The sequence below is a fragment of the Cucurbita maxima genome, unplaced genomic scaffold (assembly GCF_002738345.1).
Source record: "Cucurbita maxima cultivar Rimu unplaced genomic scaffold, Cmax_1.0 Cma_Scf00014, whole genome shotgun sequence".
Taxonomy (NCBI): domain Eukaryota; kingdom Viridiplantae; phylum Streptophyta; class Magnoliopsida; order Cucurbitales; family Cucurbitaceae; genus Cucurbita; species Cucurbita maxima.
In genome coordinates, this window is record NW_019272030.1 from 1,512,072 (window position 1) to 1,532,624 (window position 20,553).

A 20,553-nucleotide genomic window follows, 5' to 3' on the forward strand; every position below is an offset into this window, starting at 1 on the left:
AAAAAAAAAAAAAAAAAAGAAAAAGAAAAAAGAAGGAAATAGCACCTGAAGCGTCCGGAGTCCGGCGGTCGCTCGAGGGATTGTTTAGGGCAGGCGTACGCAAATGCAACCAGTAAAGCAACCGAAAGAAATTATCTCTGCAAATACTGCAAAAGTTACCATAATTAAGATGTTCCAAGACCGTTTCCAGCAAAGCATCTCGCCAGACTGGAAAACGAAAGCAGACAACATAGACGGAACAAGGTACACACGCATACCTCGGAGAAATTGAGCGCTGAAGCCGAATTGAGCAAAGCAAGGGGCGGAAAAACCCTAGAACAAGCTTGTTTGAGAATTCAAGAATCGGAAAATAAAGCGACGGAGAGAGAGAATCTGGAAGGTTCTCCACTGGCGCGTGAAGGGTAACGTAAGTTGGTGAGAGACGGTCTTGAATTGTCCACCGACTCGGCCCAACTGGACCAACTCATTTCGCCATGTAAATTTACCCATTTCTCCTTTTCTCCAGTCTGGCATTACGAATATAGAACGTAACAAAATGTCTGTTTAAAATAAAATATTTATAAATAAATAATATTTTCTTTTCTTTTTATAATTACGTTCAACAAATTTATTACTATTAGTTTAAATTAACCGATTTAATTTTAATTCATGACATGTTTTCAATTTTAAGTTTTAAAATTTATTTAAGGATGAATTTAATAGATCACCACTTTTATTTATCATATCAATTAGATTAATTTGTATAGTTGATTTTATAAATTTAGTTAATGATTATTAATATATTTGTACAAATCAATTAAATAATAAATCATTTAGATTAGAATATAGACACATTTTTTTTAATTTAATAATAAGCTTTATTTTTTTTTCTACCGTGTGTATTCATGAATATAATCTTTAATAAATAGAGCGGTAGGCTTAAAATATCTTAAAATAATCTTACTCTACTTTTAAAATTATTATAAAAAATAATCTTAAAAATATTTAACGTTTGTATCTTAGTAAAATGTTGTGACCTATGAATGTTCGATATTTAAACTTCAAAAATTTATTAGGATAAGTATGATTTTTTAAAATAATTAAAAAACTAAATTAATAAAAATACACAAAAACTTAAAAATAAAAAAATAAAAAATAACCTTAAATTAAAAAAAATGTATTATTAATGTTAATTTTGGATGAAATATATAATAATGTGATTTTTTTTTTTTAATTTTTGAGTTTTATAAATTTAATTATTTATGTGATACGCATATTTTTTTTTTTTTTAAAATAGTTAAAAATAAGTAATCGAACCACTCAACCCAACCGAACCAACTCGGTTGGTTCAACTTTTTTCTTTCCAAACGGTGCATGTGTGTAAGCATCTGTCTGGAATTGGATCGGGCGACCGTCTTCTTCCTGCTTCGAGGCAGCCCTTTTTCGCGCTCTATATTCATTGTTTTCGCCATAACCAGAGGGAAAAACTCGGGCAATAGGCTTGAAATTCTCCTCTCTCCGCCTTGGTTAGCAGCAACCCTCTTGAACGCTTGCTTACTCGTTCACTTCTCATTCCTCATCAAACCGTGGAAACTTTCCTTCCACCTTCAATTTTTTGGGTCTTTTCTTACAGAACTTGGGAAACCCTCTGTTCTTGAACCTTTCTTGTTATCTTTGCAGCACGTTTTTCATTATCTAATGCTGATAAAGATGAACTATGGGTATTAGCTTGAACATGGAGTAGCACGCTATGTTTCGGATGTTAGAATGAATCGTGGTATCAGTTCTGATGAGCTCGACCATCTTTCGCTGGCCGTGAGGCGGAAAATGCTACAGGAAAATAAGCTCACATTATTGGAAGATGAGAGTAAAAGAATATCAACGTATGTATTTTTTTTCACTAATTTTGTTTTGGGTACGAAAAGATTCAACTCTCTCTCTGGCCTTATGTAGGTTTGTCAAGAAAGAAAATGAATGCTGTGATTTACAGGTAATATATGGATGCCACTTCAACTTATTTCAAGTTTGCCTTTGTTCGTGTTAACTTGAGAGACACACGATACTAGTCTAATTTCCAAGTGTACTACTGAAATAAACTTGAAACAATGACTGAAGAGAAATAGGAGGATTTCTGGGTGGAGACGGGGAGGGAGGTTTTGTTTTCAATTAGATTCAAGATTCAACATCTTTCTCTGGATGTATATAACCAAGGAGTTTTCAATTATCCTTTGCTTCTTATTTCTTATTAATTTTTTATTTTTGGTTTTGAATGATTTGCCTAGCTGTATGTTTGTTCATTATCTCAATGGTATGGTTTTTCATTGCCGAAAAAAACTATATCGATAACACGAGTTCTAAAGACTCATTTTATTTTATTCGTGAAAGTTTTAATTGCATGAAATTGACATAAAATAACTTATGGTCATTGAGTATAGCTGCAACTTTTGTTATTTATTTATTTTTTTTTTTTTGTTGATTTTCTAATTTGTTATTTGTCCATGCTGCAGGGTGGTTCTACTATGATATCCAGAAATCTGGGAGATCAACAACTGGAAGCAGAAATTAATGATACCAATGGTATTTAGCTTTTTTTTTTTTTGGGGGGGGGAGGGTATTTCTGAGGTATTCTGATTTCATCCACGATTATTCTATAGTTCTTGTGACCTTATGTAGGTCATCTTATGGACAACTACAGTGAGGGGGCTCGATTAAATAGAGAGAACTCAACATTTGAGAACCCAACACCACCTGAGGTTCTAGATCGGGTAAGGGTGGAATCCACAAGCATCTTATCAGGTACCTTGGCAGCTCGTGTAGATAACTTTGCTCCTGCCGGTGTGGCTGTAACTAAGGTTAAAAATGAGATGTTTGATGACTTCGATGAAGATCTTGATCATGTTTTATTGATAGAGCGACTAAGGATGCTGCTATCAAGGTTCCACATTTTCTTGGTGATCATATTTTCTCTATCTGCAGTTATCTGTTTATCCACGTACTGTTTATGGCATACTCTTTTCGCCCCATACTTAGACAAGAATATAGAATGGCTCTGATTGCATCTGGTTCTTTTTTGGTTAAAATAATGTTTTAGTCTTTCTGTAATAGTGTTCCTAAACTTTCAATTATTTCAATTTAGTAAGTTATCTAAAATTAATCTTTACCATTAACTTTCTAATAGGATTTTGTAATTAGGACCGTAAACCCTAAACCCTAAACTCATATAACCATAACAACATAGTTCTCAACTACCTAATTTTAAATAAAAATTGTCTAACTAATGAAGCCAAAAATAATGTTTTAACTAAGTTGACAACTGATGATTTTATTTGTTTCAAAAGGAACATTTATAGGACAAGTTCAATACTGTAGTCATAGCAATTTAACTAAAGTTGAGAGATAAAATTGACAAAACAAAAGTTTGGAGATGAAAATGAGAAGAATTAGATTTCATCTGATGTTATTTTTTGTTCCTATTGTAGGCGATCTTTGGGTTTGATGAATCAACATGTGGAGGTAATTCACTGCTCTTCTGTAATTTGTAGTAAAAAAATCTGCAACTTTAAACATCATGGGTGGAATCACACACAAGACCAATGCCCTTGACAACTTTAGTTCTGTTGTATGATAGTGACCGAGAGGAAGGTGGAAATTTTAGAAGTAGAGCTCTGGGATGTGAAATTAGGCATTGCTAGATGCTGCTTTGTCAAACAGAGAGTAATGGGTTAAAGTTGAAGGTGTGGCGGGTCAGCAGCAGTGGCTCTTAAGTTAGGAATGTCAACAGTCATGAAGAAGACTTGCAGAGTAGAGGATTTTCTTTTAATGTTCATGTGGTTGAATAAGTTTGGGATGACAACACAAGAATGGGTTGAACCAATAGAAGGGGGTTGAGTCCCATTTAGAGGGCCCAGGCAAGGGATGTGACAAACGTACGAGCCAACAAGGGAGTGTTTCACTCATTTGATTGACAATGGAAGGTTAGATAAACCCTTGCTTTTCTCCATGGTATGGGAAGATAATTATTCAATTCCATATAAGGTTAAAATTCATCAAAAGGCTATAATTACCAAAGACTTTAGTGTAATTTGTGCACCATCAAGAGGCGGTATGTTGAGCAAAAGCCCAAAAAGAATGAAAAGAGGCAGCTTTATCTTCAAACATCCTACGATTTTTTCTTTCCAAAAACCCCAAAGGAGAGAATGGGTTGCACATCCCCAAAGGTTCTTTCCTCTTCCACCAAAACAATTACCATCAAGTCCATCGAGCAGCCAATCATCGATCCTCTTGGGAAGACAACTGACCACCCCAAACATGTTAAATAAGATGAACCACCTTCGGAAGCAAGATCACAATGCAAAAACAAGTGAATCAGAGATTCCTTGTAACAGCAAAATACATACATGGGAGTCTATCTGCCTTTACTTCTCTTAAATACTTAGTCCACATCTTAGAAAGGAGAGAACTATTGATCTTGGATGCAACTGGTCTATTTCGTGATTTACACCAAGAGAATGAGTCGTTTCGCAAAGGAGCGACTAAATCCACATCTTCTTCAGGGCTTTAAACGTCTTCATACTCTTTGTGGGACAAACTTTAGAATTTTTCTCATAGACCCATCTGAAAATATTAAAATCACTGCCTACACACCATAAGTCGTTACACAACCCATAGAATTCAGACAACTCTCGCTAGAACTCGTCTCTAATTTTTGCAAGAAGAAGGTCACATAGATTCCTATCATCCACCCACCAAAATCAAAATTAGTTTTGAAGTGAATAGAGATGGAGAACAAACCTTAATGGAATAAAAAACTTGGCTAACTTCTTCCTTCCACAAAATTAGATTGCCACCTGAAGAATCAATGGCATCCAAGGCAACCCATCCAATGCGTCTACTGCTCCACACTGATTTCATGAGCCGTCTTTCCATTTCACCAAATTTAGTTTCCTAAAGGATAACTACATCCGGCCTCTGGGTTACATTTAACCATCAACTCTTTTTCTAAGCTCCTAGGATTGAGGTTCTTTCACCATTTTATACATGTCGTATGATCTGAAAAGCTCTTGTATACAACCCAAAAAAAAGGAAGTGGAAGGAGAATAAATAAATGTATCCATGTCATGTTCCAATCCTTTCTCTCTTACGGTGTACTATAACCAAATGATTCCACAATTAGCGATACATTGTCAGGTTACTAGACCTTGGAAATTTAATTTTCCCTGAATTGTTTTATAACCACTATCCATGTGCACAAAGTTTCAAACAAGGGAAAAGGAAAATAGGCATAATTTGAGTTAGAAGTCTCCTTGACGAGCTTAAGTAGCATGAAGGGTATCTTTGAAGCATTACTGATAGAGTATTTGGAAGAGATGGAAGACCCTTCTTTGGATTTCCACACTGGCTTGAGGTAGTAAGACCCACATCAATATGCACATTGAGAGATGGCTTTGGATTCTATCCCCCTTTAGTTTGAAAATCAATTAGTTCCAACGGTAGAAGAACCAGTAGCCCTATAAGATGTTGAAACAGAGGAGGGGTATCTCCCCTTATCAAGGAAATGGTCAAATCCTAGAAAAAGTGGAATATGTGCATGAAACCCATTTTCCCAAAAGGTAATCCGACTGCTAAAAAGAAAACGAGAGAGATTGCTAATCAACTTAGAGCCTAGGAAAAAGGCTTATGTTATAGGAAAGTAGTGTAGAGTAGGGCCATGAAGTGTCTTTATATTTTTTTTTGACTTCAAGTTGGGGCATGAGGATTTGAACCTCCAACACTAAGAGTGCATGCCAATTACTACTAAGCTATGCTCATTTTGGTGCCATGAATTGTCTTTATGAAGTTAATCTTCTTGAATGTTATGGGGATTGGAGCTCTGCCTAAAAGAGCTCTCATTAAATGCTTCTTCAAGAAAATTAGTTCAGATGCCATGTTATGTTAGGAGAACAAATTGAATTGTATGAATATAAATTTGGTGAAGTTGATTTAGAGTGCCAAGCGAATTGCCTGGGTTGCCTTGCACGCTTTGGGTTTGATGACTGCTGTCCTAGTTATGTGGAAAGAAGATGTGATTTCGGCTGTTGATTCGATTTTGGGCCTGTTTCTTGGGTGAAAGCCTTTGAAGCACAAAATTACTCTTTCACCATCATTTATTTCCTAAAAGCTTTTTCCTTATTCTTTCATGTCTGCTGCTGTAATTTTGTTGTTTGGAACCTTCTTCTACCAAGACAATTTTCTTGGTAGAAAAATGACATTCATTAGAAAAATGACCTGTTTGTCCACAAAACAGTTCTGTGAATTTGAAGTTCTTGCATATAGTTTTTCTGGTTTGGAGTTTGTTTTCTTGATGTTTGTAGGCTGCCCACTGTACTTTTCACTCCCATTATTTGAATAGTTTGATCTAGATGCTGTCTTCGATTCTACTTCTCCTTGGTTGGCTTCGTTTGTTTATTCCCAATTTCTGTTCGCTTGCTTAATCCTCCTCTTGAATTAGATGTGCGGCCAAATGATGTTCTTCCTCCTCTATCCAATCAGAAGTTCTTGGATTATCGTTCCAGCTTGATTGTCCACGGCATCCATTTCTTTCTTTCTTGACTTTCTTCTCAACCTTCAAGGCCATTGCTACTGCTTCCCAAATTCCTTCTAAAGGAAACAATTCAATTCGTTCTTGAATTTCTTCTCGAAGGCCATGAATGTACCGTGCTACTTGTTGATACTCAGATTTTGACAATTGTTTATTGCATTCATTCTGTACCACTCACCTGTGCATTTATCTTTTTTCTGGTTATGTTGCTTGCATTCTTGATATGATTATTACATAATTGTCTGGTAAGAATTTTGCCTTTAACGTCTTCCTCACTTTTTCCCAATGTTTCATTACATTCTTCCCGTTTTTCTCTTATTTGAGTTAAGTTGGTAATAATACCTTTCATTTGTATTATTACCAACTTAACTTGTCTATCCTCGTGGATATCCATGCATTCGAAGAGAACTCTAATAAACCTCAAATAGCTCATCTTTTCCATGTCTAAATTTGTATCTTACAAAGAGAAGAACTGTAAATAATCTAACCCAAATAAAAAAATGATTGGCTGACCATCCAAACTTTTTGAAGCAGGCTAAAGATTGGTGGGTTGTGTTGAATTCGTCAGGGTGGCCTGGTTATTCTTTCATGGAGAAACTAAAAGGCATTAAAAAACATATGATTAGGAGAAACAAGAAAACCTTTGAAGCATTCTCGAGGTTAAGCATTCTTTGAGGATAGAATTGATGAGATGGATAAGACTGAAGACAAGGTGGGATGAACAATGACCTAACCAAATAGGGAGGTTTTTGAAAGCTAAACTTTTGGAGTTGGTATTGAAGGAACAACGTATGTGGCTATAAAAATGTAAGTTTCAGTGGCTCCAGGAGGGGGATGAGAACTCTAATATTTGCCACAGGTGGACGATGGTTAGGAAAAGCAGAATGCTTGTCTCTTTTTTTGAAGACCAAAGGGGCAATATTCTAACCCCTCGGAAGAAATAGAAGAGATTTTGAAAATTTTCTCCAATATCTATGCGGCCAAGTGGGCAAAGGATGGGAGCTGAAACACATGCAATGGTTTCCCTTGCAAAACCCGTGGAAATCTTGGCTTGAATCCCCTTTTACAGAAGAGGAAACTCATAGAGCAGTCCTTAGATTGAGCAATCTAAAGTCTCCGGGTCTTGACATTGTGACAAATTAATTTTTTTTAAAGTCTTAGGAACATTATGAAGTTAGTAAAAGTGTTCCAACATCATTTGTATCTGCAAGATTTTTTTTTCCTTATTGATAGATGGTATTTCTTCTATATAAGAAAACCTTATTTGATCCATAATATAGAAGGCAGACATTAATATTTTTCTTCCCAAATTCAAGTTGGTACCAAAGCTCAATCCCTAGTTATCTCTAGAAACCCTAGCCACCATCTAATTGAAATGGCCACCATACCTTCGGCAAGCGTCTTCAGTAGCAAGTGTGCGATGACAGGGCAGCTCCATTCGTTCAAGTTCGCAAGGCTGCTGTTTGCATTTGCTTGTCCTCTTCTTTTGCTGTTGTGAGTTTTTTCTTCACAACTGCTGCAGTTGCTGGTGTATGAAGTGCAAAAAGTTCTTTTTTAATTACAACTTGTTCATGATTCAATAAAATTGGAAAGCCCTCTTTTATTCTTTTTTTGGTGAGGGAGGGACTTCTCTCTTCACCCTGCTCCTAGGATGTATTTTTTTGGCCATGTGGGTGATATAAATCTTGTTTTTATTATAAATATTAAAAAAAAAACTCAATCAATGTGCACGTTTCAGTAAAAACTCATCAGGCTAAAGTGCACAAGTTCAGTTTTAGAAAAATGTAAGCCTGGCTTGCTGTCCTCCTTTTCTTCATTGGATGACTGTTTAAAAATTGGCAAGCATAGGTTTTTGTTATGAATCCTTGCTTTTCCAACGAAATTGGTCAAAAGCTTCTTAATATGCCCCCCAGCTTTTGTGATTGATTATACAGCCTATCTTATTTTCTTTATGCTTGGCTGTTTATTGCGGGCCTTTGATGTTTTTTCCACGTTCTTTTCATATTGAAACATTAAGTTTTGTGATGATTTTCATGATTTTATTATGTTTTTTAGGGTTGTTGATAGTTAGATATGGTGTTGGGTTGTGCAGGGTGGTTCTGGTGTGCCATCGGGTGATCTTCTACAATGCTTCTTGAAACAGAAGGCGAAGTCCATGTTTGCTAGTGAAGAACGGATGGAAATTGGAAATGTTTTGCATGATAAATCTGTAAGCTATGCTCCTCGTCATTGCAGCCCTTCAGTAGTTTGTTCACCTAATGCAACTCTTTCGGGATCCTATTTCTCAAGCAATCATTCTTTGAACAAGTCAACCGAATCAGGCAATGATATGGAACTTAAGGAAGATAAGATCTACTCATCGGATAAGGTTGCTACAGAATTAGGTTCACGGCATTTGACTAATCATGTTCCTCAAGCAAATTTATTGAGTTCCACGAAAGTGAAGGATGAGCCTTATGATCATGGGGAGGGCTGCAGCATATATGGTAAGGATATGAATAATGTCTACGGCAACACTCTGTCGTTAAAGAGTGAAACAACCATGCCTGATGAACCTTTTGAAAACAAGGTAGATGATATGCCACTGCAAGATCGAATGAAGTTTTTCTCATCTCGGAAGGATTTTGGTTTTACATCTATGGATTACGAGCATCCAAAACCTTCTGACCCTGGATGTAGCATTCTTGTTTCAGAACCTGTTAATTTTCCAAACACCAAACGAAGACGCAAAGAAAAAAAGACCGCCACGTATGTACTCAAAACTTTACATTTGCAATGTGTCCAATCTCTCTTTAAGGAACAATGTGTCAATTTATCTGCAGGAATTCAATTGAAACAGCACTGGAGGAAGATGCTCCTGGCCTTCTCCAGGTACTAATATCACGTGTCGTTCAATTGTGCTTGCGAATTTGGATTGCATTCATTCTAGTTTCATTGGCAGATACTAGTTGAGAAAGGTATACAAGTTGATGAAATCAAGCTTTATGGGGAGACGGAAAGCGATGATGATCTAGATGAATCATCTAGTGAAGACAGTTTTCGTGAGCTTGAAGATGTGATAACGAGGGTGAGCAATAACTCATGATTTTATCTACTTATTACTTTTTTCAATGGGAAACTGAACTTTCATGTATAAATGTCTCATGTATGCTTGATAAATTCATGATCTTGCTGTCCTACACCCTAGTTTTTTCCTTTATGGGCTATTTTGTGTAAGCTTTTCTAGCCACAAGCTTTCAGTATTCTACACCTATGATATTTTTCAGACTTAAGAAATGAAGACCCTTGGAAAATAATGAATGCCTCTCTCCTAGGGTTTTTAAATCTATCAAACATATGGTCTTCTTGGCCCCCAAACACAGGCTTACTTTTTTCAATGAGGGAGAGGTTTATATTACTTAATTAATTAATATATATTTCTCAAGATTTGATATTTGTTTCTACTAATCATGTACTTTTGCTTGAGTAGTTATTTCTTGGAGTATCTTAGGCTGCAAATAATGGTAGGAAGGGCAACCAGGGTCCCTGTAGTTCTAAATAAAGGATGGTTTGATTTCTAGTCTTTGCCCGAGAAGTTTTTGAGGAGAAGCTTCCTCTAGGAAGGAATTTAGTCTCTTTGTTGTAGAGAAGTTTACAAGGCTCCAAAGGTTAGTTGGGGTCTTGGGCTATTCAGTACTGCCAGACCTTTTATTGAGGATGAAGATATGGTGAAATTTTTGTGTCTTAAGAATGATTATGTCACTGCAAAGGAGTTACTATTCTTAACTCTGAAGGGTGAAATGCTAGTGTTCATTAGAAGATGTGGATTCCTTCGATGGAGGATTTACATATTTGGGTCTCTCACATCACTGGTTCGTTCCATCTCCTGCACTGCAAACTGATGCGTGTGTGGGCACAAAAGAATTTTGATGGTATTAGAAGAGTAGTGAGGAGGTTTGGGATAATACCACCGTCTGTACTTGTATTTATTCTTATCCTTATTAAGTTTCTCTAACTACACTAACTCGACATTACCAACTAGAAAGAACTTTTGTTTTTCTCGCTTTCGGTCATATTTCAAATTTTCCACAATATCGGTTTGTTTATCCAAGATGAAGACTCGACCTTTTTTGTTTTTTTCTTTTGACAATTTTGATTGGCTTCTAGTAGCTAGCACACTGCCTCTTGGTTGATGGTTGGATTTTTTATGTCAGTTTGTCTAGAACTCTATCTATACCCTGAAGTATTCGTTTCTCCATGTGGTAACAGCTTTTTCCTCAACGCCATTCCTTTTTGAAGTTTCCCTCTATAATAAGATGCATTAAAGCTTCAAGAGCAAGCTATTGCCTAGCTTGTCTGGTTTCACTCATTGAGCAGGTAATAAATTTCTTTCCCATCCATTTGACGCCTTGATGGTTACAAATTTATTTTGCTTTGGTAGCGTTTTTTCTACTAACTTCTATTTAGTTCATCCTTGCAGACGATTAATTTTCTTATTGTCACATTCTTTTGGTCTGAAATATTGATATAATTAAATTTGCTCTATGCCATCAACTTAAGTTGGTGATTTAACATTGTATCATAGTTCAAGGTCGAGGAGGAGGTCTTCTATTCGAACCCCTGTGAATTTTCAAGCTTGAAGGATAGTATTGAAGTATTGGTATAACTATCGATAAGTGATTTAACATCTTCTATATATGCCAAAAAGATCTATTATATTTTAACGTCTGCATAAACTTTGTAATTGTCCAGTTTGTTCCTATCTGATGATTTACATTTGTTGTTCAACCCTCTTTTTTAGACAAGATATCTTCATTTTCGGAACTGGCCTGTCGAATGGGGGTGGTGCCGGGATCTCCAGTCTTTTATATTTGTATTTCAGAGACATAAAAGGTGAAATTGATATAATTCGTATCTTTGTGAACTGATTACTGAGTTAGATATTGATGGTGCTGCATTTGAGTGCAGAATAGTGATGGAACGTCCGGAGTATGGCTATGCTACATATTTTTTTGAGCTTGTGGAGTCCTTACCCATCAGCTGGCAGATAAAGCGGTTGGTGATTGCTATGAAGCTTACTAACTGTAGCAGAATTTCACTTCTTGAGAACAGACCATTACTGGTAATAGCTATAGTAATCATACGTCGTTTGTCTCATCTATATTATTATTGTTATTGTTGCTTCAGAAAAAACTTCATTGAGGAATGAAACAAAAAAGGCCACCAAACCTGCACACTTGTGTTGAGGATGGTTGGGAGGAGTCCCCATATTGGCTAATTTAGGGAATGAACATGAGTTTATAAGCAAGGAATACATCTCCATTGATATGAGACCTTTTGAGAAAGCCCAAAGCAAAGGCATGAGAGCTTATGCTCAAAGTGGACAATATCATACCATTGTGGAGGTTCGTGGTTCCTAACATGGTATCAAAGTCATGCCCTTAACTTAGTCATATCAATAGAATCCTCAAATGTTGAACAAAAAAGTTGGGACCCTGGAAAATATTGTCAAAAGTGACTCAAGTGTCGAACAAAGGGTGTACTTTGTTCGAGGGCTCCTTAGAAAGGAGTTGAGCCTCAATTAAGGGGAGGTTATTTGATGACTCCATAGGCTTCAGGGGAAACTCTATAGTGTACTTTGTTCTAAGGGGAGGATTGTTGAGAGGGAGTCCCATATTGGCTAATTTAGGGAACGATCATGGATTTATAAGTAAGGAATACATTTCCATTGAGGCCTTTTGGAGAAGTTCAAAGCAAAGCCATGAGAGCTTAGGCTCAAAGTGGACAATATCATACTATTTTGGAGGTTCGTGGTTCCTAATAACCTGATCTGCTAGAATAAAGCTTCCGTTAGCGATTTACTGATTAGTCCTTACATTTTGAAATATTACATATTAAGTCCGAGTCTTAGACACCATGACAATGGCTATCTTACCCCACATTAAGTCAATAAGTCTTCATTTCTGTATGGAAGGTTGGGGAAGATTTGACTGAAGGTGAGGCAGGGGTTTTACTGAGCTATGGATGGATGATGAACAGTGGCTTGGGTACAATGCTGAACTACCGTGGCAGAGTCGTTCACGACCGGAGTAACGAGGACATTTCGGAATGGAGATCGAAAATAGGGAAGCTATTGATGGACGGTTATAACGGCGGAGCTCTTGTGCTAGAAAATACTCCAAAGAAGGTTGCAGAATACAGCAGCTCCCAAACCACACAAGTTAAGCTGGAACTCTGATAGCTGTTAGCTTCTCATACAATTTGTACCAGTAATCAATTTTCTGTGAAAGTTTAGTATCATTTCAATCTGTTCATTAATATGAAAACTATATTGGAATTTTTTTTTTTAAAAAAATAATGTACCTATATTTGTAAGACATGATATCATATAATAATTGTAATAATTCATTAAAACATATTGAGGCTGCCGACAAATCCAAATGATTAAGAGGATTAGATTATGCGTCACAATTTTAGTGATTCTAAGTTATTTATCATATGACAATGGAAAAACATTGCAATTGATTATGAAATGGATCAAGTCTTTTACAATGTTCAAGAACATTGTAGAAGCATTCCATTTCTATTTGTGGCTGCACAAGATAAGGCTTCTTTTTTCTATTTTTCAATTAACAAAATCATTATATATCAAGATTTTTAAATATATCGAAACTATCCAATAAATCAAACTAAAATCGAGTCTTAAAATGGAATCACTTTGTAAGTAGTTCAATAAACTTGAGCCACCTTGTAAACACCTCAACAATCTTGAGACGATAAACTAAAATTGAGGCTAATTAATTACTATTTAGGTGCTACTTAAGCGAGTTTTGAAAGTCTCGTTGTATTGTAAATTAAGCAAAGTAATGAACGGCTTATTAAGGGGTAAAGATTGAGAAGAACATATTACAAAATAGGTCATTGAAACCATTGATTAACACCATGGAATATAGAAAGTTGGAAGGAAATAAATAAATATATATATATGATGATATGAGTCTCTCATAATTTCAGAATTGATTTCACTGAGTTCATCATGAAATCTCATATATATGGACAACTTTTTTATTTTCATAGATTGAAAGGGGGCGCCATAGGGTCACAAAGTCCATTATGACTGCCAATGAAATCAATACACGTGGGGGAACTGGCCAATGAAGAAGGAGAGGAAGAAGAAGTAGTGGGTGACAAACAATGATAGCCCATGGATGTTCCAATGCCTTGTTTTCAATTCCCTTTTCTTTTCCATTACCGTTTGTCTTTTTCACATGTTTATACAGTGAATATATATATATATATATATATATATATATATATATATATATGATTATTATCATTATTATTATTATTAAAAGAATACATATTCAAAATTAATTAAATTAATGCCTTTTAATTTAGTTTTAGATGACATTTGAACTTCTTACGAACTCTCTATTTATTAGGGTTTCGAGTTCCTCGTGATAAAAATCGAGGAGAAAAAGAGGGAGGGAAAGGCTTCTCCATGTTAATTATCTAAGATTTAAATGAAAATTATTTTATAATTTTTTAGAAAAATGCATAATAAATTTGAAAAGGAAAATATAACCTAACATTTTTTTTAGCTCACTTTAGGTTTAGTTTATTAATCACATTTACGAGGCATTTAGATACATGATGGTATACCTATAATGTATGAAAATTTAAATAATTTGTGGCTGGATAAGAGAAATCCAACATTTAACCTCGAGAAATCAAGAGTATATATCCAAGTAAAATAAACTATACCCAAATTGACAGCCTACGTTAACGTTATGACAATGTTTATGATATAAGAATTATCGACACTAATGTGACACCTCAATACACATACATTTAAGTAAATCTAAAATTCAAGTCATGAAATAGTATATAGGATTAAGTGAACGTTAAGGAAGTAATGCAGAAAAGAAACCACCATGTGGTCAGTTGGGTGCAAAAGTAACGAGACGTTAAGATAACATGTTTGTTTGTTTGTTTCATCATATAATTGTCTTGTCAAATTAATTGACATACGCTTAAATTAGTTCGATACTCTTAATTAAATATAGAGAAAAAAAAGTCATGCACGAAAGAGTACAAAAATTTTGACTACTACATGCATTTTTTTAGGATCGTGCCGATTATTATTTTATATTTTTTATATGCTTAAAATGATAGTATTAACACTCATTGCTAATAGGTATTGTCCATTTTAGTCTATTAAGTATTGTTGTCAGTCTCACATAAACGCGTTTGTTAAGAGAAGATTTTCACACTCTTATAAGAAATGGTTCATTCCTTCTCCAACCAACGTCAGATCTCACACAGAGCAAGGAAGAGATCAACTTCGGGTTAGATTGAATCGAGTCTTTTAAAGTGTAACGACTCATACTCAGGAATCAAAATCTAGATTTGGCTCTTACTGGCTTTGACATTCCTCTACGTTATGGTCAAACTACTTCTCGTGTCTAAGAGTCCCCACAAACTAACACACAGTTCTTTTGCCCCGACTTTAAAATATCATAAACAAAAGGTTTTTTTTTTTTCTTAATGATCATTGACTGATTTTTTTATTCGAACATTTTAATTGAGAATATATGCTTCAAAAGGAGAGAGCGAAAATATTTTTAATTAGACAACTTATTTAGTAATAGACATCTCAATTATTATTAAATAGAGGTTTTTACAATAGATTAAATAATTTCGTACAAATTGCAGACACATTGAAAATTTCAACCATAAAAAATATTTAAAATTAGAGTAAAAGGAATATAATACTATAATTATATAAATAATAGTATGATAATGATTGAATCTTGTCCAATTAATTACTAATTAATAGAAAATCAAAATGACGCCCATCATTTTGTAAATTTAAGAATATTACAAAAATATTAATAAGATATATTTTTAATTAAATAATATGAAACAAAGTTATTTTTGCTATTTTGTAAATTATTAAAAACAGCTATTACATAAAAATTTTGACATTTGAAAAAGTCAACCCATTATTTTCCAATAACATAATAAAATTATAATTTGATTTTTTCAAAAAAAAAAAATAATAATAATAATATTTTCATTCCTTTCGCTGTCATAAGCTGTCTCCCATATTCTTTTTCTTTAACAAACTGTAGTTGAGTTTATTTATTTTGAAACTTATTTTTATATAAATTTTAAATAAAATAATATATTTTGACTTATTCACTTTAATCATCCGTTCTCGTGGCTTTGACTTTTGCCCCAAAAGGCCTTATATAAATATAGATGTTATTATTTTATTATAAACTCATGATCATTCTCTAAATTAGTCGATATGGAAATTTCATCCAACAAATACAACCCGACAGTTATGGTTTGAGTTGGATAATCCTAAACAAAACATAACGCTATTGTACTAGGTAAAATATAAATAAAAAATGACGTGGACTTTCAATATTTTATGGACTAGTATTAATTGACAATGACATCATTGCCCTTATTTGCCAAATTTACAACCCTAATCATGTTTAGATCACCATTTTGTCTAATTAATTATATTTAATATAATCCATTTTTCTAAAGAATTAAAATATTTAATTCTTCTTTCCAAAGTTTTCAAATCTTCATCCACACATCTACGGCCCTTCAAGTTAGCCTATAAATGTAATCGCCTAAGCAATCGCTGACAGATATTATCCTCATTGAACTTTCTCTCAAAGTTTTTAAAACGCGTATGTTAGAGAGAAGTTTTCACACCTTTATAAAAAATGTTTTGTTCTCATCTCCAACTAATGTAGGATAGCACATGCAACATACCCTTCTTTTGACATACTCTATTATGAGTACCACGTTTAATTATTATTGCATTATTTTTATCATCCATTTGTAATAAAAAAAAAATTAATTTTAAGGATATTTTATAGAAAAATAAGAGTAGTTGCAAAAATATAATTTTTTTGAAACGAAAATTAAAAAAAAAATTAATTAGTCATTAGATATGCGAGCGATTAGTTATTTCAATATAGTAAATTTAATTGATCAAGTAGCATATTAATTATTGATCCAACTATATGATATAAAAAATTAATTTTTTTAATTTTTACACCATATATTATATAACGCGACGTTGAAACATAATTTTAAAAGATTTAAATAAACAATAATGTGGATTAAAAAACAAATGTAAATTAGTTTTAATATTAGGATTTGAAGGAATATATCATATAATAAGAATAATTTCAGGCTAGAAAGAAAATAACTAATAAAGTGAGATAGAAAAAAGAGGGAAAATAAAATAAAATAAAAATGGAGAAGTAGATGAAATGCAGACGTGAGGATGACGTAAAAAAGAAAAAATAAATATATTTAAAAATGAGAAATAGTAAAGTAAAAATAATAACAAAGTCAATTACGCGTCAGTTTGAGAAAAAGCCACTTGTAATATTTATTGTGAAATTGACTTTCAAATAATAATAATATTAAAATAATAAATATATATGTAAATTATTTATTATATTTGTCTTGTGGAAAGGAACTATTTTTTTTAATTAATTACTTAAAAAAATCACATTTATTCACACTCCCCAATATAACAAAATTTAAACATCAAATTACAATGTGTATCCAACGTCAAATATTCTTAATTTTTATAATAATTTTAATAGTAAGGTAGCGTAGAGTTTAGTTGTAACCCTATTTTTTAGTTAGTCGGGTCGACCCCATAAAAAAAATGTAACATATGAACCAACCAAAATTTTTTATTGTAAAAAAATTCAACCCATTTCAAACTGGAAAAAAAAAAATTAATCGAACTCAATTTTTATGGTTCAAGTTGAAAAGTTGAGGCGGGTCAACAACAACATCAACATTTATTTTGAAAAAAGAATTGATTTAAAAAGAATTGATTTAATATGTGCAATTTTTTTTTTAATTTCATTAAAATTAAGTGTTAATTTTGACTGTATAATGATTTAGTCTTCATAGTTTATAGACTATTTGAGCTTATATTAGTTTACTTAATTAGTGTTTAATTAATTGTTTGACTTAAATTAGTTATTTGTTTATTTTATTATAAGCTTATAATAACCACTTTTAGTAATGTAATGAAAGCATAATCAAATATAGAATATGATTTTTGGAGTTCTTTTCTGGAATGAATTCTTTTTATTGGCTATGAATTTTGGTTGAACCCGTTGGACTCATCAAATTAAGTTGGTGAGAAAATTTCGAATTTTAATCACAAAATTAAGGGTTAATCAAGTCAATGTCAACTAGGGTTAGGTTAAATAATACCGAGTTCGCCATGTCTTCATGTTCCCCGTTAGCTTTCTCTTGGTTCTTCCCTCACTCGCTCCCTCTCATCTCTTAGCTCTCTCTACCTTTTGGTTTCATACACTCTTTTTCTTTTCGTTTCTCGTTCTTCCTGATTAATTGATCATCGAACGTTGCCATGTTAGCTAGATGATTATCATTCTCTGCCAATGTGTCATTGCTTAGGTCTTCATCCAATCGCCGACCGCCCACACAATGCCATCCTTAGAAGGTATTCCCCACGCGATGATCTTTCTCTTTAAATGACAACACTTTTGCACAAATTTACAAGTTTTGTTCTATGACAATAGTGTTACTAGCTCACGAACAACAATGTCTTTTGGTTAGCTTTCAATGTCAATGATGGGGTTTTTCTCCTCTCATGACATTGATGCACATTAACTTCTTGAGAGTGAGTTCAAGATCTTGGCTCTTCAATGACGTTTGAAGTGTCTACAACCCAAACAACCTCAATTTTGAATACCCATGTCCTAAAGAACGATAAGTTCAAACCTCTTCAAAATCAAATCACTATGAATTCAGACGGCATTGGTTGAGTTTTCATTAGTTTTTTTAGATCGAATAAGTTTTTAGTTTGGATTCTAATTCTAGATTTTTCTTAGGGACGGTATCATATTTATTAAATTAAGATCTAAGAACAACTTCAAGAAAATGATCATTTGGGTAAGTCCAGACTCAGAGTAGTAAGCTTGATCGTTTATACTTTCAAAGCTACTAAATTGCCATTGTAAGCCAGGTAAGTAGCTCATTTAACGGACAATTATAGGGTTAAATGTGATGGTTGTACATGCACTTATTATGTACTTTTGATACTCAATTATATGACCATATGCATACATGTGTCGTGTAGAACAAAATGATTATATGGTAAATACCCATTTATTTTCATGAGACACTACAACGACTGAGCCTTGACTCCATAGACTAGGTGCCAATTTTCATTAGTTGGGGTAAAGTCTCCGAAAACTCTTCTTTGTGCACCACCAAATTATTGATACAACTTAGAACATGGGTTATTTGAGCACTTAGGCACGACAAAAGAAAATGACATATTTATACAATTTAGATTTATGTCCCACAATTACACGTGACATATTCTTGTTGCGTGATTAACCCAATTTATTTTGAAAAATAAAGGAAGATACATATATAAATACAAAAAATGAACATGCAAAGAGTACACGTGGCTATTGAAGTGACAGTGAATAGAAATACTTTTGAGTATTTCGAGGATCGTAGTCTACTTTCTACCAACAATGAAGGGTTGAATTATATCAGTAATTTGGAAGGTTCAATATCGATAATACCGATATTAAGAACTAGTTGCTATCTCTACTATTCTTAGTAAAAATGCATATATAATATACCTCTAAAAAAATTTCAAATATGAACGTGAATACTAATATCGTATCGACCCACGATCTGAGTCAACACTCGATTTCCAACATTAACCTTAGTTTACACAAAATAAATTCAAACTTTTGTTGTGGAAGTTGGTGAAATTTTTTTTGACAAAGGAGAGAGATTAGAATGTGTAAGGCATTATACATGGAATCGGTGAGGGTAAGAACTAAGAGGCATTATACATGGAATCGGTGTTGTATTACTTCAACTTTGAATCAATTCAAACCCTTTTATACACTCCAAATTCCTCTTCCCTATAATAATTCAATGCATATACAAATTTCTATATCATCATACACTTTGAATTTGAAACGATATGGGTCACAGTCACATTCTTATGACACGTTTATAGGCGATTGTGCGGCATTCGTTCTCATCACCGAATGAATCAACCAACTAGAAATTGTGTCGCTTTCAACGTGTACCCACAGACCCTGTTTTAAGAAGAATGTTTTAAAAAATAGGAGTAGAGAGAGTTTGAAAGTAAGATAAAGGTAGAAAGTAATGTTATAGACTATAAGCAAAAAAAGGAAAGACAATGACTTAGATAACATATAACTTCGAATAGAAAATTAACAACTAGTCATATCCCCCTATAGTACAGAATCATTTTAGGTCTACTAGGTGTAGACATAATTTTGCCGAAACGTCGTACACTAGAAATAAAAGAAAGCTATAAAAGTATCATTATCGTTAATTTTGGATTTACAAAATACTCTCAAATTTTTAAAAATATTTAACTGATTTTTTTATTAATATTTTAAAATTTTTTTAACCACTTCAAAAATATATTTGCCAGTATCAAAACGATTAGTACCACATTTAAAAAAAAATATAAATGGATGTTTCTATACCGTAAAAACTTCTTTTTTCTAAATTATAAAAGTTAAATATGTTAATATTACTTTTAAAATTTTATGAATATTTTTTAAACGAGAAATAGATATAAAGATATTTTTTATTTATTTAAAAAATGTTAAAAGAGCATGAAAGAAACATTTAAAAGTTTTAAAATATTTGTGAAATATTATTGAAATGCTATTCAAAATAATAAATGAAATTAAATTCCATGATCAAATAATGGGGATTTTATTATTATTTATTTTTTTTCTTGTTATTTGGTTGATTTTTTCAATGGTCAATATTTAAGGCTATGTGATTGGTCAAAGTCAACCAGAATACAAACAAGAAGTAAATGATAATTTCTTTGAGGTTTATTCCAGTTCATCCAAGCTTTCACATTGACTGGGAGTACTTTGTAGAAAGACTTTTTTTTTTTTTTTTTTTTTTTTTTTAAAAAAAAA

General features: G+C 33.2%; 2 protein-coding genes across 8 annotated transcripts in view; one reads left to right on the forward strand and one right to left on the reverse strand.

The window, feature by feature from the left end:
- The window catches only part of LOC111489417 (eukaryotic translation initiation factor 3 subunit J-like), a 6,847-nt gene extending 6,422 nt beyond the window's left edge, over window positions 1-425 (reverse strand). The window contains exons 1-2 of one of the 2 annotated variants that reach the window (XM_023137606.1): window positions 258-425; window positions 46-137 (exon numbers count right to left, since the gene is read on the reverse strand). The gene's annotated coding sequence lies outside the window, so the exon portion shown is untranslated. Of the gene's footprint in view, window positions 1-45; window positions 147-257 lie in introns of both variants that reach the window. The other variant, XM_023137605.1, reaches the window with a different exon arrangement.
- Window positions 426-1,377: 952 nt separating this feature from the next.
- Window positions 1,378-12,951, forward strand: LOC111489311. 6 transcript variants are annotated; one of them, XM_023137456.1, is made up of 13 exons: window positions 1,382-1,505; window positions 1,660-1,862; window positions 1,933-1,969; window positions 2,487-2,556; window positions 2,653-2,914; window positions 3,459-3,492; window positions 8,649-9,304; window positions 9,379-9,427; window positions 9,498-9,623; window positions 10,805-10,912; window positions 11,337-11,428; window positions 11,504-11,657; window positions 12,510-12,951. In XM_023137456.1, exons 2-13 carry the CDS (start codon window positions 1,747-1,749, stop codon window positions 12,771-12,773), a joined length of 1,968 nt encoding a protein of 655 aa, XP_022993224.1. In that variant the 5' UTR covers window positions 1,382-1,505; window positions 1,660-1,746; the 3' UTR covers window positions 12,774-12,951. The 6 variants fall into 6 exon arrangements, 5 of the variants coding, with proteins under 5 accessions (XP_022993225.1, XP_022993223.1, XP_022993224.1 ...); XR_002719358.1 differs by having other exon boundaries at window positions 1,378-1,862; window positions 11,509-11,657; window positions 12,510-12,647; XM_023137457.1 differs by having other exon boundaries at window positions 1,381-1,866.
- The last annotated feature ends 7,602 nt before the right edge of the window (window positions 12,952-20,553 follow it).